General features: G+C 41.0%; 3 protein-coding genes across 3 annotated transcripts in view; 1 reads left to right on the forward strand and 2 right to left on the reverse strand.

Annotated features, from left to right (window-relative positions):
- The window catches only part of LOC148827801 (scavenger receptor cysteine-rich type 1 protein M130-like), a 446,693-nt gene that overhangs the window by 289,899 nt on the left and 135,430 nt on the right, over positions 1–21,364 (reverse strand). The window lies entirely within an intron of this gene.
- The window catches only part of LOC148827815 (scavenger receptor cysteine-rich type 1 protein M130-like), a 104,618-nt gene that overhangs the window by 25,899 nt on the left and 57,355 nt on the right, over positions 1–21,364 (forward strand). The window contains exon 9 of the mRNA XM_088926148.1: positions 45–53. Within this exon, the coding sequence (XP_088782274.1) occupies positions 45–53 (9 nt within the window). The remainder of the gene's footprint in view (positions 1–44; positions 54–21,364) is intronic.
- LOC148827816 (protein FAM78A-like) lies at positions 8,802–20,924 on the reverse strand. The gene is made up of 2 exons (XM_088926190.1): positions 20,620–20,924; positions 8,802–9,330 (listed from the first exon to the last, which is right to left on the reverse strand). The coding sequence occupies exons 1-2, from the start codon at positions 20,922–20,924 to the stop codon at positions 8,805–8,807; spliced, it is 831 nt and encodes a 276-aa protein (XP_088782316.1). The 3' UTR covers positions 8,802–8,804.

Here is a 21,364-nt window from a genome sequence, read left to right on the forward strand (position 1 = left end):
CAGACCCGGGCCAGTGACGTAATGGATAACGCGTCTGACTTCAGGTCAGAAGAGTGTAGTTTCGACTGGGCTTGGCTCGTGTTTAAACCATTTACATTTCTGTATATTAATGAACTGCAGCTGAAAGCTCTAGAAAACACGTTGGGTAAATTGCAGTGAACTAAAATTCGAACGAGGCTGTTGACTGCTTAAATAGCTCCGCAGAAGTGCAACTTTGCTCAGTGCTAGAGCGCATGTAAGAGATCCCGGGTTCAATCCCCGGTATGTTTAGGTGCTTTATATCCTGTCGAGTGAGAACTCTTCGCTTGTTTTCATAGCCCAGTTTATATAGTTAAATCCCGATACTTTTGAAGTGCTATAATGTTGCTGTGCTGTTTTAACGTGTCTTTTAATGCAGGGGTGCCCAACCTTTTTTAATCTACTTTTTCATTGCCAGTCCAGCGCGATCTACTGTACCAGTGTGAATCTGAAGCTCTAATATAGGAAAAACAGACTGTGGGCACATCGGTACAATAACGATACCCATCACTAAAATGACAGCAAATAAAAGCAAGTGACTCATGCTACAGTGAGCAATTAATTTTCCCCATTTTAGAAAAAAGAATATCCTACCTTAATGTTGACATTGGCACCGAGAAGCTTACTTGAGAACACTTGTAATATTTTTTTGAACGTGTTGACACTGCTAATCATGTCGATGCCATTTTTAGTTTGTCTCTGCAGCTCGACATTCAGCTCATTCAGCAGTTCAGTCAAGTCTGTGAGGAATACTAATTCCAGAAGCCACTGGTCATCCTATAATTGGGCATATTCACCATGTTTGGACGACTTGAGGATTTCCTTGATTTCAGGTAACAGCTGTCTGAACCTCTCCAAAAATGTTTGTTTTTGAAATCTCCAAACACCCAGTCAACAGCCTCGATAAACGCTTTTTAAATTTCTTCCTGGCTGAATGAGTTTTTCTGTTTAGCCAGGACGCGGCTCACACGGAACGACGCGATGATTGCTTGCTTTACCTCTTGTACTAGACCTCGTGAAACCCGACTGCTGCTAGTTGAATTTGTAATTTAATTTATTTCAACTTTTCTTTTCTGTCACTGACTTTTAGCAGGAAAGTCCACATCATACGTTTTTTGTGCAATTTATAAATGTGGTTCTATATTTTCCTTTTTCGCGTAGGCGCTAGCATTGCAGATTTGAATGCGAAAGTACAAAAAAGTCATGCTCCCATTTCTTGTGATAACGGTAAGTTTTCGGTCTCTTTGCTTAATCCTTTTCGCTCAAACACTACAACTATCAAATAGGCAAACGTATCAAACTGTTGGCTAATTTATCACAGCCAGTCTGTTTTGCTCCACGATGCGCTGTAGCGAACGTGGGGTTCGTGCGGCAATAACCAAGAGAAAGTTCTTGGGCAGCACACACAACAACATATTTACAGAGCTCCTGTAGCCTTTTTTTCTGTGAGCCAGCACTCAGGGAAGAGACTTTTACAACCCGTTAGACAAGGGTTAAACACACAAGGGCAGTAAAATGTATGCCATCACATGCACAGATCTGAATGAATGTTTAGGCTGTTGAAAAAAAAGTAAATACTCAAATAGCCCATTTGTTTTTTGCCATTCTTACAAACGATCGACTAGCAAGCACTCCGCGAACGATTGGTTGGGCACCCCTTTTCTAATGCATTAAGCTTTGTTAACATTCAAATGATTTTGACTAATTTCACGTCATGTTCAGGAAAGCAAGAAAAGTTCTTCTGCATTTTCTGCAGTTTGACACGTAGAGCAACATGAGCTTGGAAAGCCGTATTCCTTCTTTTCACAGAAACGGCGAAAACGACAGGTGTTTAAACAGAGGGTGTCCCAATGTCTGGGACAACGCATTGTGATTTTGTATAAACGCAAATGGTTTCTCATTTAAGCGCAATGCTACCTCATTTAAAAGCCAACAACATTACTTTTTCTCCCTGGCGCTAATAAGCTACCACACATGGAGAAAAGAAAAGAAAATTCATATGTGCATAGGAAGGCAGAATAAAATCCAGAACTGTATTGGTGATATCGATAAACAGGGCTCATGTTCTCAATAAAACGTATTTGTATAAAACATTAAAATTCGTAAATATATATTTTTTAATTATGCAAAGTGTCTGTTAAACCATTCATGAAGGATTTTTTAGACAAAAAAAACACCATTATATGAGAAAATATATTTACTATATGTGCATTTAATTTCTTTTTTTAACAATTTCGATTCCAAGGTCGATGAAAATTGTTGCCCTGCTTTTTTGTCATAAATACACAAGCTTGTTATGTCTTGTGTCAGAAATAAACTGCATGAAATTCGCTAAAGCAACAAAAAGTAAGCCACAAAGAAGACAAACATTTGCGTTTATAGTGCAATGTCATCTCGAGCCTTTAAAATGACTTTAAACGCAATTTGTTTTTCTCTGTGGCTCTAAGGCTTTGTCATTTAGGTGTGCTGTTTTTTACGTATTGTAAAAAAGTCGCTAAATCATACGAAACATAAAAACTCCTATTGTAAACAATTGACCATTCATATTCCTGAATTTTAAACCTATGAAGTATTTATACCTTGTCTTAGTATTTGTGAATATTACAGAGCTCCTTTTCAAAAGCTGTCAGTACGGTTTAGTGCTTAGGTCTCCTGGTTTTCACCCAGGCGGTCCGGGTTCGACGCTTAGTATAGGAGCGCGTCTGTGTTGCCTTCTGGATCTCAAATGAGCGGCTCAGTACAGATAAAAGCCCCGAAGAGCAGCATGCGGAGTGCAAAAACAAGTATAATAACGATCGTTTTAGTGTGTTAAGAGAGATACATTGCGCGTGGTGGGGAGGTGTGACTGGCAAAGAGTGTTGATCTTCGAAAAAAGGACTCTCGGGAAAATATTTCCACATCCTGAAGAGAAGATTGTCCCCATTTCTCTAGTCGGAACTCCTCTAATGCTAGAGAGCTGTAGAATGTGGAGTCTCCTATCCTGCTCTGGGGGTAGGGTGTACTGTCGTTGCCGTAGCGCGGTGGTTATCACGTTCACCTCACACGCGAAACATCCCTGTTTTCGCTCTTTCAAACTGCTTGTGGAGTTATTGCACGGACCCATGTTGTCCTCGTGAATAATTATTAAACTAAACAGCCAGCAGCAGTGATATCACTCCTCTTCTTCATTAATTTACTTAGTGAACGGCCATGTCTGTGCCCGAGCGCCTGGTGCGAATAGTGAGATAAACCATTGTTTTCCGATATTTTCCAGTGCGGTTATTTATCATTGTTTTAATTAATTGCTTACACTTATATTATAGTGCTTTTCTGGACACTCCCCTCCACCACCACTGTGCAGCATCCACCTGGATGATGTGACAGAAGCCATAGTGCACCAGAACTCTCACCACACACACCAGCTCTCAGTGGGGAGGAAAGCAGAGCAATATAGCCAATTGATAAAGGGGGATTATTAGGAGGCCATAATTGGTAAAGGCCAATGGGAAATTTACACCCCTACTCTTTTCAGGAAGCACACTGGGATTTTTACTGACTGCAGAGAGTCAGGATCTCACTTTTATATCTCATCCGAAGGACAGTGCCTGTTTACAGTACAGTTTCCCCAGTCACTATACTGGGGTATTAGGACCCACATGGACCGCAGGGTGAGAGCCCCCTGCTGGCCCCACTAACACCTCAAACAACAGTTTTTCCCAGGAGGTCTCCCATCCAGGTACTGACCAGGCTCACACCTGCTTAGCTTCAGTGGTTTGCCAGTTGTGAGTTGCAGGGTGATATGAGAAATAGATAGATACTTTATTGATCCCGTGAGGGAAATTGCAGTGCAACAGCAGCTTAACACACACAACACAGCCACAGTGTAACGAATTATATAATAATAGTACAATACATACAATACAATACAAGAGTTACTCACAGTCCGGACACACAAGAACAAACTAGAACAGAACAGTACACAGAAAATCGTATCACACAAATGAATATAAATATAGATGTAGCTATAGATATAAATATAAATATAAATGTATTGCACAGGTCCCTGGCGTATATTGCACAAAAAGTGGTTGTAAACGGGAAAAAGAAAAGAAAGAGAACAGATGTAGCAGTAGATGTGTAGATGTGTTTAGTCCAGAAATAGGTCACTGTCGATATTGCCTCTGCCAAGACTCAAGGTGGATGTGTTGTACAGTCTTATGGCAGACGGCAAGAATGACCTCCTGTAGCGCTCCCTGTCGCACCGTGGATGAATCAGTCTATTGCTGAACGTGCTCTTCATTCCTGCAAGCCTGTCATAGAGGGGATGGGAGAAGTTGTCCATGATGGCCTCTAGTTTGGACATCATTCTCCTCTCAGCCACTACCTCCAAGGAGTCCAGGTCAGACCCAATGACAGAGCTTGCTCTCCTGATGAGCTTGTTCAGCCTTTTGGAATCTACTGCTCTAATCCCAGAGCCCCAGCACACCACTGCGTAGAAAATGGCACTCGCTACCACCGACTGATAGAACATGTGTAGCATCTTACTACACACATTGAAGGACCTGAGCCTCCTCAAGAAGTAAAGTCGGCTCTGTCCCTTCTTATAGATGGCCTCGATGTTCTTAGACCATTCCAGTCTATCGTCGATGTGCACTCCCAGGTACTTGTACGAGTCCACCATCTCCACGCCACTCCCATGGATGTAGACAGGAGTAGGTTTGACCTTTTTCCTCCTGAAATCTACCACCAGTTCCTTTGTCTTTGTAACATTCATATGGCTGCTGGTTTTCATATTGAACGTGTTACCTGTAAAGTCAAAGTGACACTTTTACACATGAATTTTTGTATGAAAGCAAAGGTTTCACAATATTTATTTTATTAGAATACTAGTAAATCTTCTTATTCGCCATGCAATTTCTTGGCCTTCTGGCAGGCATGTGTTTTTTAAAGAAACTCTACTGTATAAAACATAGAGAGGAGCTAAGATACCAATAATGGTTGCAATAATGAGCAGTGTTTTGATCATGCAGTTTCAGACTATAATGTGGCATGATATTCACTGCGTTTATCTGTGTCCTAGTGTCCAATGAAAATACATTGAAAGCAAAGTCCTTGATTCATTTACTCAAGCAAGGAAAGAAATTTGCTTCTTGATAATCTTTAACTGGACCAAATATATGCATTCCCATTTAGTGCTAGGTACCATTAAGGTAATTAGAGACCTTCTGTAAGATAATGACATACACTGCACCCAACATTGGGCTTGAACCTACGACCCTCAGATTAAGAGTCTCATGCTTTACTGACTAAGCAAGTCGGGCACAGATGCCAAATAAACCTGCTGTCGTCAATTTGAAGAGGTAGCAGGCTTATAATTATGTGGTGACCAGGAGTCCAGTGCCTATCGCGGTGTGGTGTGTTGATTATTCAATGCAGAGCAAATGTCAGTAGCCATTGAAATTAATGGTTGAAATCAAAAGCACTTTATTCTTTCACACAGTAACAGATACACATATAACATAGGACGATTTTCATACCGGGGTAAAGTTAGCTTCAAGTTCGAAAATGATTTTGGCACGCCTGTAGCATTTTCACGAAACCTCCTTCACGAAACCCAAAGTAAGGCTTGGAAAGGTCAGAATGCCTGCTTAGTGTGTAAAACACTTACTTGCAGCAGTGCCACATTCAATAAAACCACAAGAAAAAGAGATACAAGTGTATCAGTTTCAGGAAAAGGTAATGCACAATGGTTCTATTGGATGCAAGTGAAACCTTTTCTGAATGGAAATCAAGACAAAGATAATACTAAACAATGAATACTAATCATTTTTCTTTTATTTCTATTCACAGGACAGGAAATGGTGTTCCAATATACCAGGATCCAGGATATAACATACTTAGATTTTACAGATTACCATGGGACAGACCTCGAAGAGTTAGTACATTAACAATGGCCAATATATACACTTAATAGGGAGGGCAGATGGTGAATGGAGAAGGTCTGTTCACCAGGTAAAAATATGATTCAGGTGAAGCTGGAAAAACCAGGAATGCCATACAAGTTAAATCCAGTTTGAATCCAAGTAAAGTACGACAATGTATAACATGGTGATAATATCTGACCATATCTGAAAAGATTATCATCCAATTTATCCAAACTCAGAATACACAATGGAACTTATGACAGTTGGCTAATAACCGCTCTTTATAGAAATGAAACTGGACTCATTATGTGCATCACAACATATACTAGGAGCATCCCAGGACCCAGAGTATGAATAAGTACTGATTTTAATTACATCCAGATGGACTAATTTGAAAACTTTTTTATGGACAAATGGACTCGATGGACAATATTATTCAATTAAATGTATCAATGTTATCCAGAGGAAACACTGTGAATATAAACAACGTTTCAATCCAACAGCCTGTGGCTATAAAATACTAACAATATGTCCAACATTGATGACACCACCAACAGATGGACTTCTTAGGGAAGCAATGTTGCATGTTAAAATCATTACTTTAGAGGTAACTTATGTTTTAGCTAATGTTGTATTGCAATATAAAAAATGTAATCAATTGTAGAAACAAAACCAGTACTTTACAATGGCTGCAACAAAGCATATCTGTTACAACTTGCCCAATGAGGACCTGACACAAACCTCTCCGCATTACAGTGCGAAATCAGTAATCAGACACACCCCTACTCCTGGGTACTTTAACCTGCCTCACTCTCATCTCCCTGCTCAGTATTTGCTTGAACTTCTCGTGATACAATTCAGAGCCTTTTGCTATCTTGATTGCTTCTTGGTTATTCTAGACTTCTGGTTTGCTGACTCGACTTCGGTTTTGGATCTTGTTTTCAGATTGGTCTTTTGGATTGACTTCCTGGTTTTTTTAACTTGATACTTTTTGACTACGGATTATGGCATCCTGGTTTTCGGCTTCTTGTTTTCTCATCTCCCGCATACGGTCCATCTTTCGTCTTTCGTTTAAACAAAGTGTAGCAATATCCACACTAATTATAGATGACCCAATTATATCAAACTTAAATTGCACCAAGAAGTGCTCGGGGGAAAAAAAAAGTTTGTTTGGAGATATTGGAGGTCTCTTTGGAAGTTCAAATTTGGCTCTAATTTCTTGGAAAATTGCAAATACAGAAGCATGTGCTAACTAGGCATATGCTCAGCAGGCATTGCAAGGTCTGGGTTTAGCAGATAATGGAGAAAATTATTTTTTGCATGCTGTAAAGCTTTAGTAGAAATAGTGAATACATTAGGTCAAGGTATAGTGAAAAATACAATTATTCATGTGAAAATTTTGCTAGAGATCTATTAAATGCAGTCAAAAGTGAATTATTGGATATCAGATTAGGAGTAGTACCTAAATACACTATTGGAAATGCTTAAAAAAATTAGGCTTACAATGGTTCACTGACAAAAATGAATTAACTTGACAGAATTACAACAAAACCCACTACATGAGGTGACACTACTACAGTTCAATTTTTCTTAGTGTTTCCACAAGTATCACATAAGCATAGATACAAGAAAGTAAGGCATTTTGAGAGTTTGCGCGATTCCATATAAAGATATATTCCATATTAGATTCCATATAAAGATCAAGTAATGACTCGTGGTAAGAGAAGATCAATAGTAAACAGAAAGCATGACACTGCTTACTACAACTGATTGCTGTACTGAAAATCACCGTTATATTATATGCAGTTGTAATACTTTACAGCCTTTATATAACAATTCTAAATTTATTTCTAGAATTGCATCCCTGTTGGGAACCTCACAAGCAATACAAATGTCAGCCACGCAATGGTGTAACACAAGTAATAGGTTTATTCCATGCTGAAAAGAGAAGAAAGGAAGCAAGTTTCAGCTGTGGAGCATTCTTCGGGTGTCACTGCTGTCAATGGTATATCATGTCTGACAGAGAAACCTATATATATGGGGATTTATTGTGACCGGAAAAGCACACTTCTGCATACAGTTAACAGATGCTTGTGTGAAGGACACAGTGTACAAACACCTGTTGTTGCAAAAAAAGAATCTGACACATACGCTGAACAAGCAGACTGTTGTGTTGCATATATGAAAGTCTGTAGCATGGATCAGCGGTTAGTCCTTAACATATTGATCATAAAATATGTGCTTCTCCAATACCATGTTAGGTACATAGAGGAGATGATTATAACGGTATAAAAGGGTGCTTTTGAACAATGGCAAGCAAATCAGATAGGATTACTCTGACAGTCTGATCTTGGGGAGGCCTCTTCATTATTAATAAACCTCTTTCAATCCTTCACTGAACTGCACTGTGCCTCTTTTCTCTACAACAGTACAGTTGGAGTTTCAGGTTTTTTTAGGTACAAAATTACTGCATAGTATAAATACTCAGATCATAGTTTTTTTTTGAGCTTCTAATGTGACTACTCAATTAGGGGACTACCTTCTTTATTATTTTTTTCCTGTTTGAAAAAACAATTCTCCCACCCTTCCTATCCCAGAAAACAAGATGTGCAAATTTGTAGATACACACACACCTACTGTATATATTGTCATATAATGTTAAAAAAATGCCTTGCAAAAAATAATACTAGCCATTTTTGCAACGATTTAATTTAAACTGGGCTGGGTATCACTGTGCTAAAGGTAGAATGGTTGCAGTTGTTAAGTCCAGGAGACGTTCATAGCTTTGCCACTTGGGGCATCTTGTTATATTTTTTAATTCATGTTTCTGATGTAAAAAAAAAGGTCGGGGGGGGGGGGGGTTCCTTTCTTCAATATACTACCCTATAGTTTTGGTGGTATAACAACCACAGGCTTCCCGGTTTCTGGCCTCCACATCAGGACCTGCGCGTCGTTGGCATTGGGCTTCACCATGGCGTTGGGCGGGATGGGCTCCTTCCTGGCCAGGATCTGGGGCTGCTCCTGGGCGGTGGGCTCCAGCAGCTTGGCACGCTGGCCCAGGGGTTTGCCGGGGTCGATCTCGATCTGCAGCTGCATCCTCCACTTGATGGTCTTCAGGATGAAGTGCTCCCTGCTGGCCTGGTTGATGGCCACCAGCCAGGTGATGAAGCTCTGGTCCCTGCGGATATTGGTCAGCTGGGGCTGGTTGCTGTTGCTCACGGGCACGCCCCAGGACACACTGGGGTTGAAATTGTCGTCCATGCTGACGTTGAACTCTGTGTCCTTCGTGGTGGGGCCGGTGAAAATGTAGATCTCTTTCTTATTGCCATACCAGGGGTAGTTCACCCCATCAGAGTCACTTATTGCTTGAATTTTACCATCCCTTAAATCAGGGATCTCCCAGCTAGACCTAAAACAAAACACACCAATTAATAGATCAGCACATCAACATGTAACACAGCAACAGTGCAAGTTTGACACTTTCCCCCTTTATAGTAACACACAAGTCTATGGTGGCTGGATTGATTAGCTACTATAATGTTTCTAATTGGGTCATCATTACTTTGAGTTCCTGAGATCATATTGTTGAAGATTCTGATCACTTATGGATCAAAAACTCACACAAACTGAACTGTAGGAAAAATAGTCAAAATGATTAGAGTAGTTGAAAACATTAATGGTGGCTTGGACCAATTGATGATGCTCATAACATATGGTACTTCCTGAATTTGCCTAAAATATCCAAGGCTTTTGCACAGCAATGCACATAATTAGAACTAAGGAAGAATTTTCCAGCAGGAAAATGTGTTCCCATCTAACAAGAAAATATATATATACAGTGGTGTGAAAAAGTGTTTGCCCCCTTCCTGATTTCTTATTTTTTTTTGCATGTTTGTCACACTGAAATGTTTCAGATCATCAAACAAATTGAAATATTAGACAAAGATAACACAAGTAAACGCAAAATGCAGTTTTTAAATGAAGGTTTTTATTATTAAGGAAAAAAAAAAATCCAAACCTACATGGCCCTGTGTGAAAAAGTGATTGCCCCCTAAACCTAATAACTGGTTGGGCCACCCTTAACAGCAACAACTGCAATCAAGCGTTTGCGATAACTGGCAATGAGTCTTTTACAGCGCTGTGGAGGAATTTTGGCCCACTCATCTTTGCAGAATTATTGTAATTCAGCCACATTGGAGGGTTTTCGAGCCTTAACCGCTTTTTTAAGGTCATGCCCCAACATCTCAATCGGATTCAGGTCAGGACTTTGACTAGGCCACTCCAAAGTCAAGTGCGCTTCAGCTTGAGGTCACGAACAGATGGCCAGACATTCTCCTTCAGGATTTTTTGGTAGACAGCAGAATTCATGGTTCCATTTACCACAGCAAGTCTTCCAGGTCCTGAAGCAGCAAAACAGCTCCAGACCATCACACTACCACCACCATATTTTACTGTTGGTATGATGTTCCTTTTCTGAAATGCTGTGTTACTTTTACGCCAGATGTAATGGGACACACACCTTCCAAAAAGTTCAACTTTTGTCTTGTCAGTCCACAGAGTATTTTCCCAAAAGTCTTGGGGATCATCAAGATGTTTTCTGGCAAAATTGAGACGAGCCTTTATGTTCTTTTTGCTCAGCAGTGGTTTTCGTCTTGGAACTCTGCCATGCAGGCCATTTTTGCCCCGTCTCTTTCTTATGGTGGAGTCATGAACACTGACCTTAACTGAGGCAAGTGAAGCCTGCAGTTCTTTGGATGTTGTTGTGGGGTTTTTTGTGACCTCTTGGATGAGTCATCACTGCGTTCTTGGGGTAATTTTGGATGGCCGGCCACTCCTGGGAAGGTTCACCACTATTCCATGTTTTCACCATTTGTGGATAATGGCTCTCACTGTGGTTCGCTGGAGTCGCAAAGCTTTAGAAATGGCTTTATAACCTTTTCCAGACTGATAAATCTCAATTACTCTGTTTCTCATTTGTTCCTGAATTTGTTTGGATCGCAGCATGATGTCTAGCTTTTGATGATCTTTTGGTCTACTTCACTTTGTCAGGCAGGTCCTATTTAAGTGATTTCTTGATTGAGAACAGGTGTGGCAGTAATCAGGCCTGGGTGTGGCTAGAGAAATTGAACTCAGCTTTCCAAAGATGTGATAAACCACAGTTGATATATGTTTTAACAGGGGGGGCAATCACTTTTTCACACAGGGCCATGTAGGTTTGGTTTTTTTTTTCCCTTAATAATAAAAACCTTCATTTAAAAACTGCATTTTGTGTTTACTTGTGTTATCTTTGTCTAATATTTCAATTTGTTTGATGATCTGAAACATTTCAGTGTGACAAACATGCAAAAAAATAAGAAATCAGGAAGGGGGCAAACACTTTTTCACACCACTGTATATACACCTGTTTGACCTGTATTGGCTTTAACTGACAGAAGTCATACTCATTCTTAATATCCCATGCATCTGTTTTTGTTAAAAATAAACAGAGGATCGCACTGGTATCACACAAGTCCTGCATCCTCTTTGGAAAACTCTGCAGTACCAGTGATTCAGATGTGGCAAGATTTGTTCAGATATGCCCATGAACTTTTTTGAAAAGTAAATCCATCATCTATCCACACATATTATAACTGCTTCATCCAATTCAGAATAGCAGGGGAGCCTAATGCACAAGGCAGGATACATCTTAGATGGGACACCAGTCCACACACACACACACACACACACACACACACACACACACACACACACACACACACACACACACACACACACGAGGGCCAATTTTCCCCAGAAGGCAACTAATCCACCAGTATGTCTTTGGACTTTGGGGAAAAAACCCTCCCTATATTCATTAGAAGATACAACTCTATATACACCCTAAGAATTGAACTCAGAGATGGTGTAATGCTAACCACTGTGCCACTTAGAAGTTGTTGCACATTCTGTAATCCCCCCCCCCCCCCCAACAATAAAAATTGTCAATTATTTTCTTTTAAATCCCCCCCTCGTCCAATTTAGATTCTCCATAGTTTAACAGGCCTGCGTTTACAGCAGCTCCTAAAACCAGCACAGGAAAGATATAACCCAGCAACCTTGCAGGAACCTGTGCTTGTCAGAGTTATCTGCTATTTTTCACTTCACAGGCCCCACAGATACCAATGGAGTCACCACTGCCTGGGGGACTGACACGGCTCTCACAGCTGCTGACAGATTGAAATCTGATGATCCAATGGATGTTTTTGATATGCAGGAGACTGAAGGAAATGACCAGCATCATCAGGAAAGCAAGATCATCCTCAGTACCTGGGTCAAGTGTGCAAATACTGTCTAAAAGTAACAAGAGTGCTATGGAGGCTTTTAAGGGTTGTATTGAGAAGAGGCAGATTGGCATGTAGTGGAGGTATGTTTCATACCAAAGCGGGAGAATGCCCAGGCCATAGGACAGTTTAGAACTATATCTTTGCTGAATGTGGACGGAAAGATCTTTCTGGCAATTGTGGCAAGATGACTTACTGACTACATGCTGCTTAACAAGTACATGGATATATTAGTGCAGAAAGGAGGCAAAAAAAGGAATAGGGAACTAACAGTACTATGGCTGGACCTAGCCAATGGATATGGCTCATTACGACATAAATTAGTGCATCTGACAAGTAAGATGTAAAATGGCGAGTAAGATGGCGCCGACAGTGAAGGCTGGCGTCCTGCAAGTGTCCTGCGAGCATCCATTCGTCCTTGTTTATTTCTTTTTGTTGTTTTTTGTACTGCTAACTGCACGTACTGTTTGCTCGGTGATTAAATATGACCAACAAACACTTATGGACATAAGATCGAATACTGACAAAGTTAAATCTACACCAATAATTACTGCCGACTATGGACTGTGGTGTCTCACCTGTACTGGGAAGAAGACGGCGTCGTAGGAAGAGGGGTAAACGGGCAGGCATTCTGGTAATACTGAGGCAGCGGAGCAATCGTGCCCAGCTCCCGAGTATACTTCTTGCTAATGTTCAGTCACAATAAGCTGGATGAACTGAAAGCAAGGCTTTCTTTCCAATTGGACATCAAGAACTGCAACGTGCTGGCTCTTACTGAAACTTGGCCTGACCCATCTGTTCCGGACTCTGCTATCCTTACGACTGACTGGCAGATCTTCCACAGAACTGCCAGAAATACAGTGCCTTGCGAAAGTATTCAGCCCCCTTGAACTTTTCAACCTTTTGCCACATTTCAGGCTTCAAACATAAAGATATAAATTTTTTATTTTATGTGAAGAATCACCAACAAGTGGGACACAATTGTGAAGTGGAACGAAATCTATTGGATTTTTGAAACTTTTTTAACTAATAAAAAAATGAAAAGTGGGGCGTGCAAAATTATTCGGCCCCTTTACTTTCAGTGCAGCAAACTCACTCCAGAAGTTCAGCGAGGATCTCTGAATGATCCAATGTTGTCCTAAATGACTGATGGTGATAAATAGAATCCACCTGTGTGTAATCAAGTCTCTGTATAAATGCACCTGCTCTGTGATAGTCTCAAAGTTCTGTTGAAAGCGCAGAGAGCATCATGAAGACCAAGGAACACACCAGGCAGGTCCGTAATACTGTTGTGGAGAAGTTTAAAGCCGGATTTGGATACAAAAAGATTTCCCAAGCTTCAAACATCCCAAGGAGCACTGTGCAAGCGATCATCTTGAAATGGAAGGAGTATCAGACCACTGCAAATCTACCAAGACCTGGCCGTCCCTCTAAACTTTCAGCTCAGACAAGGAGAAGACTGATCAGAGATGCAGCCAAGAGGCCCATGATCACTCTGGATGAACTGCAGAGAACTACAGCTGAGGTGGGAGAGTCTGTCCATAGGACAACAATCAGTCTTACACTGCACAAATCTGGCCTTTATGGAAGAGTGGCAAGAAGAAAGCCATTTCTCAAAGATATCCATAAAAAGTCTCGTCTAAAGTTTGCCACAAGCCACCTGGGAGACACCCCAAACATGTGGAAGAAGGTGCTCTGGTCAGATGAAACCAAAATCAAACTTTTTGGCCACAATGCAAAACGATATGTTTGGCGTAAAAGCAACACAGCTCATCACCCTCAACACACCATCCCCACTGTCAAACATGGTGGTGGCAGCATCATGGTTTGGGCCTGCTTTTCTTCAGCAGGGACAGGGAAGATGGTTAAAATTGAGGGGAAGATGGATGCAGCCAAATACAGGACCATTCTGGATGAAAACCTGTTGGAGTCTGCAAAAGACCTGAGACTGGGACGGAGATTTATCTTCCAACAAGACAATGATCCCAAACATACAGCAAAATCTACAAAGGAATGGTTCACAAATAAACGTATCCAGGTGTTTGAATGGCCAAGTCAAAGTCCAGACCTGAATCCAATCGAGAATCTGTGGAAAGAGCTGAAAACTGCTGTTCACAAACGCTCTCCATCCAACCTCACTGAGCTCGAGCTGTTTTGCAAGGAAGAATGGGCAAGAATTTCAGTCTCTCGATGTGCAAAACTGATAGAGACATACCCCAAGCGACTTGCAGCTGTAATCGCAGCAAAAGGTGGCTCTACAAAGTATTAACGCAAGGGGGCCGAATAATTTTGCACGCCCCACTTTTCATTTTTTTATTAGTTAAAAAAGTTTCAAAAATCCAATAGATTTCGTTCCACTTCACAATTGTGTCTCACTTGTTGGTGATTCTTCACATAAAATAAAAAATTTATATCTTTATGTTTGAAGCCTGAAATGTGGCAAAAGGTTGAAAAGTTCAAGGGGGCCGAATACTTTCGCAAGGCACTGTATCAATCTGTATGCAGACTATGTTACTGGCTAGATCAATAAATGCATTGAAGACATGGTTCCCAGGATTATTGTTCACACATACCCAAATCAAAAACCATGGGTAAATGGAAAGATACATGCCAAACTTAAAGCTAGGACAGCCACTTTCAAATCTAGCAAATTGGGTAAATACAAAAAAAATCCAGATACGACCTCAGGAAAGCCATCAAAAGAGCTAAATACAACTATAGAGTTTATAAAAAGTTTATAAAAAGACCAATCCACACAAGGCTCCTGGCCCTGGCCATGTTCTGAAGTCATGTGCAGACAAGTTGGCAGATGTCTTCTCAGACATACTCAATCTTTCTCTAGCTCAGTACATAGTTCCTTCCTGCTTTAAAAAAAGGCACCATTGTCCCCGTTCCTAAGAAACGGAGTCAGGTGCCTAAATGACTACTGCCCCGTTGCACTTACATCAATTATCAAGTGCTTCGAGTGGTTGGTCAAAGCATTCATCACCTCCTCACTGCCTGATACACTTGACCCATTAGTATTTGCGTATCGCCAGAACAGGTCAACAGAGGATGCTATAGCCACTGCCCTCCATACTGCCCTCTCACAAGGGGATAAGAAAGGAACATATGTGAGAATGCTGTTTGTTGATTACAGCTCAGCATTCAATACCATAGTGCCCTCAAAGCTCGTCATCAAGGTCCAGGACCTGGGACTGAACATCTCCCTCTGTAACTGGATCCTGGACTTCTTGATGTCCGCAGGTGGTGAGGGTGGGCACCAACATACAGTGGTGCTAGAAAGTTTGTGAACCCTTTAGAATTTTCTGAATTTCTGCATAATTCTGACCTAAAATGTGATGAGATCTTCATCTAAGTCATAGAAATATACAAAGAGAACCCAATAAAACAAATAACACACAAAAGGATATACTTTTTCATTCATTTATTGATCAAAATGATCCAACATGAAATGTCTGTCAGAAAAAGTATGTGAACTTATGCTTTACATAAATTTACAAATGTATGTAGAAATTCAGAAAATTCTAAAGGGTTCACAAACTTTCTATGCTCTACCCAGACTCTAAAAACTGGAGCCCCCCCATGGCTGTGTGCTTAGCCCTCTCCTCTACTCCTTATTTACTCATGATTGTGTCGTCAGGCGTAACTCAACTCCATCATCAAGTTTGCGGATGATACAACAGCCATCGGCCTGATCACAGATGGTGAAGGGTCTGCGTACAGGGAGGAGGTTGAAACCCTGGCAGCATGGTGCCAGGAGAACAACCTCTCTCTGAACATCAGTAAGACTAAGGAAATTATTGTGGATTATAGGAACCAATAGGGAGATCACATACCTATTTATATCAATGGGACTGCAGTGGAGAGGGTCAGCAGTTTTAAGTTCCTGGGAGTTAACATCTCAGAGGACTTTACCTGGACCCACCACACCAACATCGTGGTCAAAACAGCACGGCAGCGCCTGTTCTTTGTCCGAAGGCTAAAGATGTTCAGAATGCCATCACATATCCAGGCCAGCTTCTGCAGGTGCACTATTGAGAGTATCCTGATTGGCTGCATCACTGCCTGGTATGGAAACTGCTCCACCTGAAATCGCACTGCACCAAGTACCACAGAGGGTGGTGAAGTCAGCGCAGCTCATTACCGGCTGTAAGGTACCAGACATCCATGATATCTTCTCAGCTAGATGTCTTAAGAAGTCCAGATCCATTCTCAAGACCCCAGTCATCCTAGTATCGAAGCATTCAAGACTGCTAAATAGCCAACCTGCAGCTTCAGCAAATCACTGTAATGGCTGCATGGACATACTGTACAGTTTTCATTGTATTTCTTTGTATTTGGTGTACTGCACTACTTGGACATAATGTATTGCATACACCCTGGACACATAACAGCTCTATTTATATTGAGTTTTGTTGGAGTTCATCTTATTCATATTCTATGTTACTTAATTTAGTCATTTTTATGACCCCCCCCTCGTAGAAAAGGAATTGCATTGCCGGCACGTACTGCTGCACACTGTACTGTTGTGCATTTGAGAAACGTTGATTGAGATACTGGATGTTTACAGACAAGTCACAGGGTCACTGCTGAGCACTGAGCTGAAAATACACTGATTTGAAACTCAACAAACAAACAACCACAGACAACTGGACAAGTGTCTTTGTCCTGGTCAGTCAGATAAGTGGCTCACCCACACTGAAACTAACACTGTCCATGCTCTTGGACAAACCGTCCTATCTTAACTGGCATCAAAACACTGCAGGACTGGGTAAGTGCTGTTTTGACAATAATTTGTTCCCTGGACTTGGACATTGAATACAAGAAGCTCCTTATACAGTATACCAAGATGAGAGTGTCAGCAAATCCTATAAATGCAACGTGTAGTGTGCACAGTGTCACTAGTAGTAGTGACATTGCATATGACTATTTAGAGAAGGTTAAGCTGCAATCTTAATAAAAAGATTACTGTACGGCAGAACACATTTGTGTACATCTTTACAGTAAGCACTGATTGAATATGTACTGTAGCAGCATTTCCTTTTTTATTACAGGTACATAAATACAAAAGATTAAATATGTGTCTCTTTGTATTTGCGTCTTCTTCTTTCTCATTTCTCTCAATCCCTTCCCTGTCACTCTTCATTTCAGAGACACAAAAGGGTTTCTCCAGAGGGAAATTTGAGTCCAGGCTACTGGTGCTGAATCTATTAAGAACCGTGTTAACAAGTACTCTGCTGGGAAATGTGAAATTTCTGAGAATATTCACATCTTGACTTGTGCCACTGTTTCAGGCGTTTTAATATAGACCTTGTCACTTTCTCCACAGCAATTCTCTAACCTTCATTTGGTACTAATCCAGAAACCATTGCTGAGCTCATTAGAGCAGTTTGCAAACATCTCAATCTAGCTGACCATGGCGTAGGACGAATGCAATTAGTTTTGATTAAGAAACTAAACATCAAATGATACATTAATTTTTCCCCCCCTAAATAATACCAGTTTTGAACATGTTTTGATAGGTCCACTTCACAGTCATTAGAGTTCAGTTATTTTACCTTCAAATACAACCAGAACATGTTCCAGCCATGTAGCTACAGTAGTTCCTGGCTAAAGATCATGATTGAAATAAAGGCAAACATTCACAGGCAACTATGAATGGTGAAAGAACAGCACCATTTCATAACAGCAGTTATGAAAATAACAGCACACGTAAGATTAATATACTACCTGTTAGTGATCCTTTAGACAGTTCACTGAGGATATAAAATACCTGATAATCTCATACTCTTCAGCAAAGCAAGAGGTACTGGAAGTTACTGAGGAAAGCTTTCAAAAATAAAAACAGATACAAATAAATCCAGCCATTTTATTTCTTAAGATGTGTAAAAATATATTAGAATGCAACTCTATACTTCTATTATATATACTGTATGTATAAATATTGCATAGTATGAACATGCTAAATGCTAATTAACCTCACTTTTATTTAAGCTGATCATACTGATAGTTACACTAAATCTAAAAGTGAAACCAAAAAGTTTGCTGTCTTGACACATGAAACTTTTTAATTTAGGACTCAGCAAAAGAAATGTGCACCACTTGTAAATTAGCCAATAACACAAGAACACTGCAATAACTCAAGTAGCACTGCCAGCTTGGGGTTCTAGGGGCGCTGTGCTGTGCCGTGCTGGAAGTTTGGAAGAAGGTTATACAAACAGTGAAGCTGGGCTCTTCCATACTGAGCCATGTTAACATTAACCTCACAGTTAAGACTAAATACAGGGCTGCAAATACTATCCACTAGACGTAGAATTCAGGGAAGTGGGGGACACAGTGCAGAGAGTGCAAGGCAGGACACACCCCAGACAGGACGCCAATCCATCACAGCACAGACAGACAGACAGACAGACAGACAGACAGACAGACACACCAGGGCCAATTTCCCAGAGGCCAATTTATCAACCAGCATGACTTTGGACTGTGGGAGTAAACCCATGTGAACATGGGGAGAACATACAAACTCCACGCAGACAGCACCCCAGGAACTGAACCTTAGACCCTGGAGTCCACCATGCTGCCCTGGATTTGATCATTCTGCTTTATTTCTGTGTACAATTTATATTACAATTGTAAACATTCTAAATGTGGTGCCTGGTTACTTTTCCCTTGCTACTTAACAGAACCTTCATGTACATTATACTCTTTTTCTCCCACACAGCCACCAATTAATGATCTACCTCAAAGGAGGAAAGCAGCTCTTGGATGACCAAATACTTGGGTGTAATTTTTTGTACATAGGCCTTGTTTGAAAATTTCTGCCTGCACAGGCAAATTACAAGAAGGAAAAAAGAATAATGTCTTTTGTTGTATTTCTTATAAGTTGAATAATAATAATAAATATAATAATTGCTTACACTTATATAACGCTTTTCTGGACACTCCACTCAAAGCGCTTTACAGGTAATGGGGACTCCCCTCTGCAACCACCAATGTACCGCATCCACCTGGGTGATGCGACGGCAGCCATAGTGGGCCAGAACGCTCACCACACATCAGCAATCAGTGAGGAGGAGAGCACAGTAATGAAGCCAATTCATGGGTGGGGATTATTAGGAGGCCATGATTGGTAAGGGCAAATGGGAAATTTGACCAGGACACCGGGGTAACACCCCTACTCTTTTCAAGAAGCACCCTGGGATTTTTAATGACCACAGAGAGTCAGGACCTCGGTTTTACATCTCATCCGAAGGACGGCACCTGTTTACAGTACAGTGTCCCCGTCACTATACTGGGGCATTAGGACCCACATGGAGTTTCAAAAGTGGGTAAGAGGGGTTTGAAGTAAGGTAAAGCATAACTGCCTGTTTAATTCACCCCTTACTGTCTACATTCAATCAACATAAGGCACAGACTAATGTTAAGGAACAAGTAATACATTTATTACATGCTGAAAAGAATAATGGAAAAGACGGAAAACACAACGTTTCGGCTGTGAATCTCCTGTCCCAGCCTGAGGAACAGTGAGTCTGTCTCTCAATAATAATAATCCAGTGTGTGATCTCCTGTCCCAGCCTGAGGAACAGACAGTGAGCCTGTCTCTCAATAATAATAATCCAGTGTGTGATCTCCTGTCCCAGCCTGAGGAACAGACAGTGAGCCTGTCTCTCAATAATAATAATCCAGTGTGTGATCTCATGTTCTAGCCTGAGGAACAGACAGTGAGCCTGTCTCTCAGTAATAATAATACAGTGTGTGATCTCCTGTCACAGCCTGAGGAACAGACAGTGAGCCTGTCTCTCAATAATAATAATACAATGTGTGATCTCCTGTCACAGCCCGAGGAACAGTGAGCAGTTGTAATAGTTACAGCTTTCCTTATTTAGCTCAGCAGCTTTTATTTCGCCCGCGGCAAGAAGTGCAAGCAACTTGTGAAAACAGATTGGGTTTGCTGTGTTCAACCGGTTTGGTTTCTTCGTTTTGTAAAGCCGAAACGTTGTGTTTAATTTATTTTTTCAGCATGGAATAAAAGTATTACTTGTCCCTTTGCACCTTATGCATGCTGACGCAGCTACCCACCTGAACTATAGAATAATGTTATCAGACTTGCGTCTGTTCACCAATTTATAGAGGCTGTAGGAAGTCAAAAGATTCTGAAACGTTTTTGTAGATACTGTATATTGTAGCAGGTTGTGCTGAGCATTTTCAGTTTTGTGTTTTTATGCGGTAAAGCATTTCTTAGAGGTTACACAGAAACGTGTTTTTATAGGGCTATACATATTTCTTACTGAAGTCTAGTAGATAGCCCCAATAAGCCATTGTATGTACAGTATATATAATGTGAACATCAGTTCGCTTGCTAACGCGGTACTTACGTTCCTTCATCCCCGTATTCATTGTAAAACTGCATGTGGTTGCACGCTTGAATCCAGCCCACGGTCCAGGTCTCCTTAGCAGCGATGGGCGGCACCAGTACCCGGGCCGAAGCTCGGAAATACGGGGTTGTGTACCGCAGAGCAGAGAAGGATTCGTAGATGCTGGTGGGATTTGAGTCTATGATAGAATTCACTTCAAGAACGGCAATGCTTTCACGGAAACGTTTGGGAAAACTCTGGCTAGAGCCTATTGCATTGAATATCACTAGAACTCCCAAGAACGGCAACAGACGCATGAAAAACATATTCACTGATTTTGTCTCAACTCAAGGAAATATATATATTTTTTTAAAGAAGGTGTTACGGTCAGTCTTCCTAAACCGAAGGATGGATCCTATGTGGGTTCAATAGACAGAACAATAACCAGGAACTTCCTCGGTAGTGATTTCGCAATCCGAAAGATTTGCTAAAAAACGGAAAAAACAGACAAGTTCGAATGTTACACAAAGCCGCAATCCGAGAAACGAAATAAAAATACTAAAAGGGGTCCGAAAACAAGAAGACACTCTAAATGAACAGCCAACAGTAAGGGAAGATCAAAAGTCAAACGCAATACTAAGCAAGGAGGATGAGCGGCGCTTAAATGCATTGAGAGGAGCGGCAAGAGAGCAAAGCGGTAGGTTAGGTGGTTATCGATGTCTCCGCCTACGTTTTGATCGGGACGTCTGGGTCTTAACCGAAGGTC

Source organism: Atractosteus spatula, chromosome 10 (genome assembly GCF_055471065.1).
Source record: "Atractosteus spatula isolate fAtrSpa1 chromosome 10, fAtrSpa1.hap1, whole genome shotgun sequence".
In the NCBI taxonomy this organism is placed as follows: domain Eukaryota; kingdom Metazoa; phylum Chordata; class Actinopteri; order Semionotiformes; family Lepisosteidae; genus Atractosteus; species Atractosteus spatula.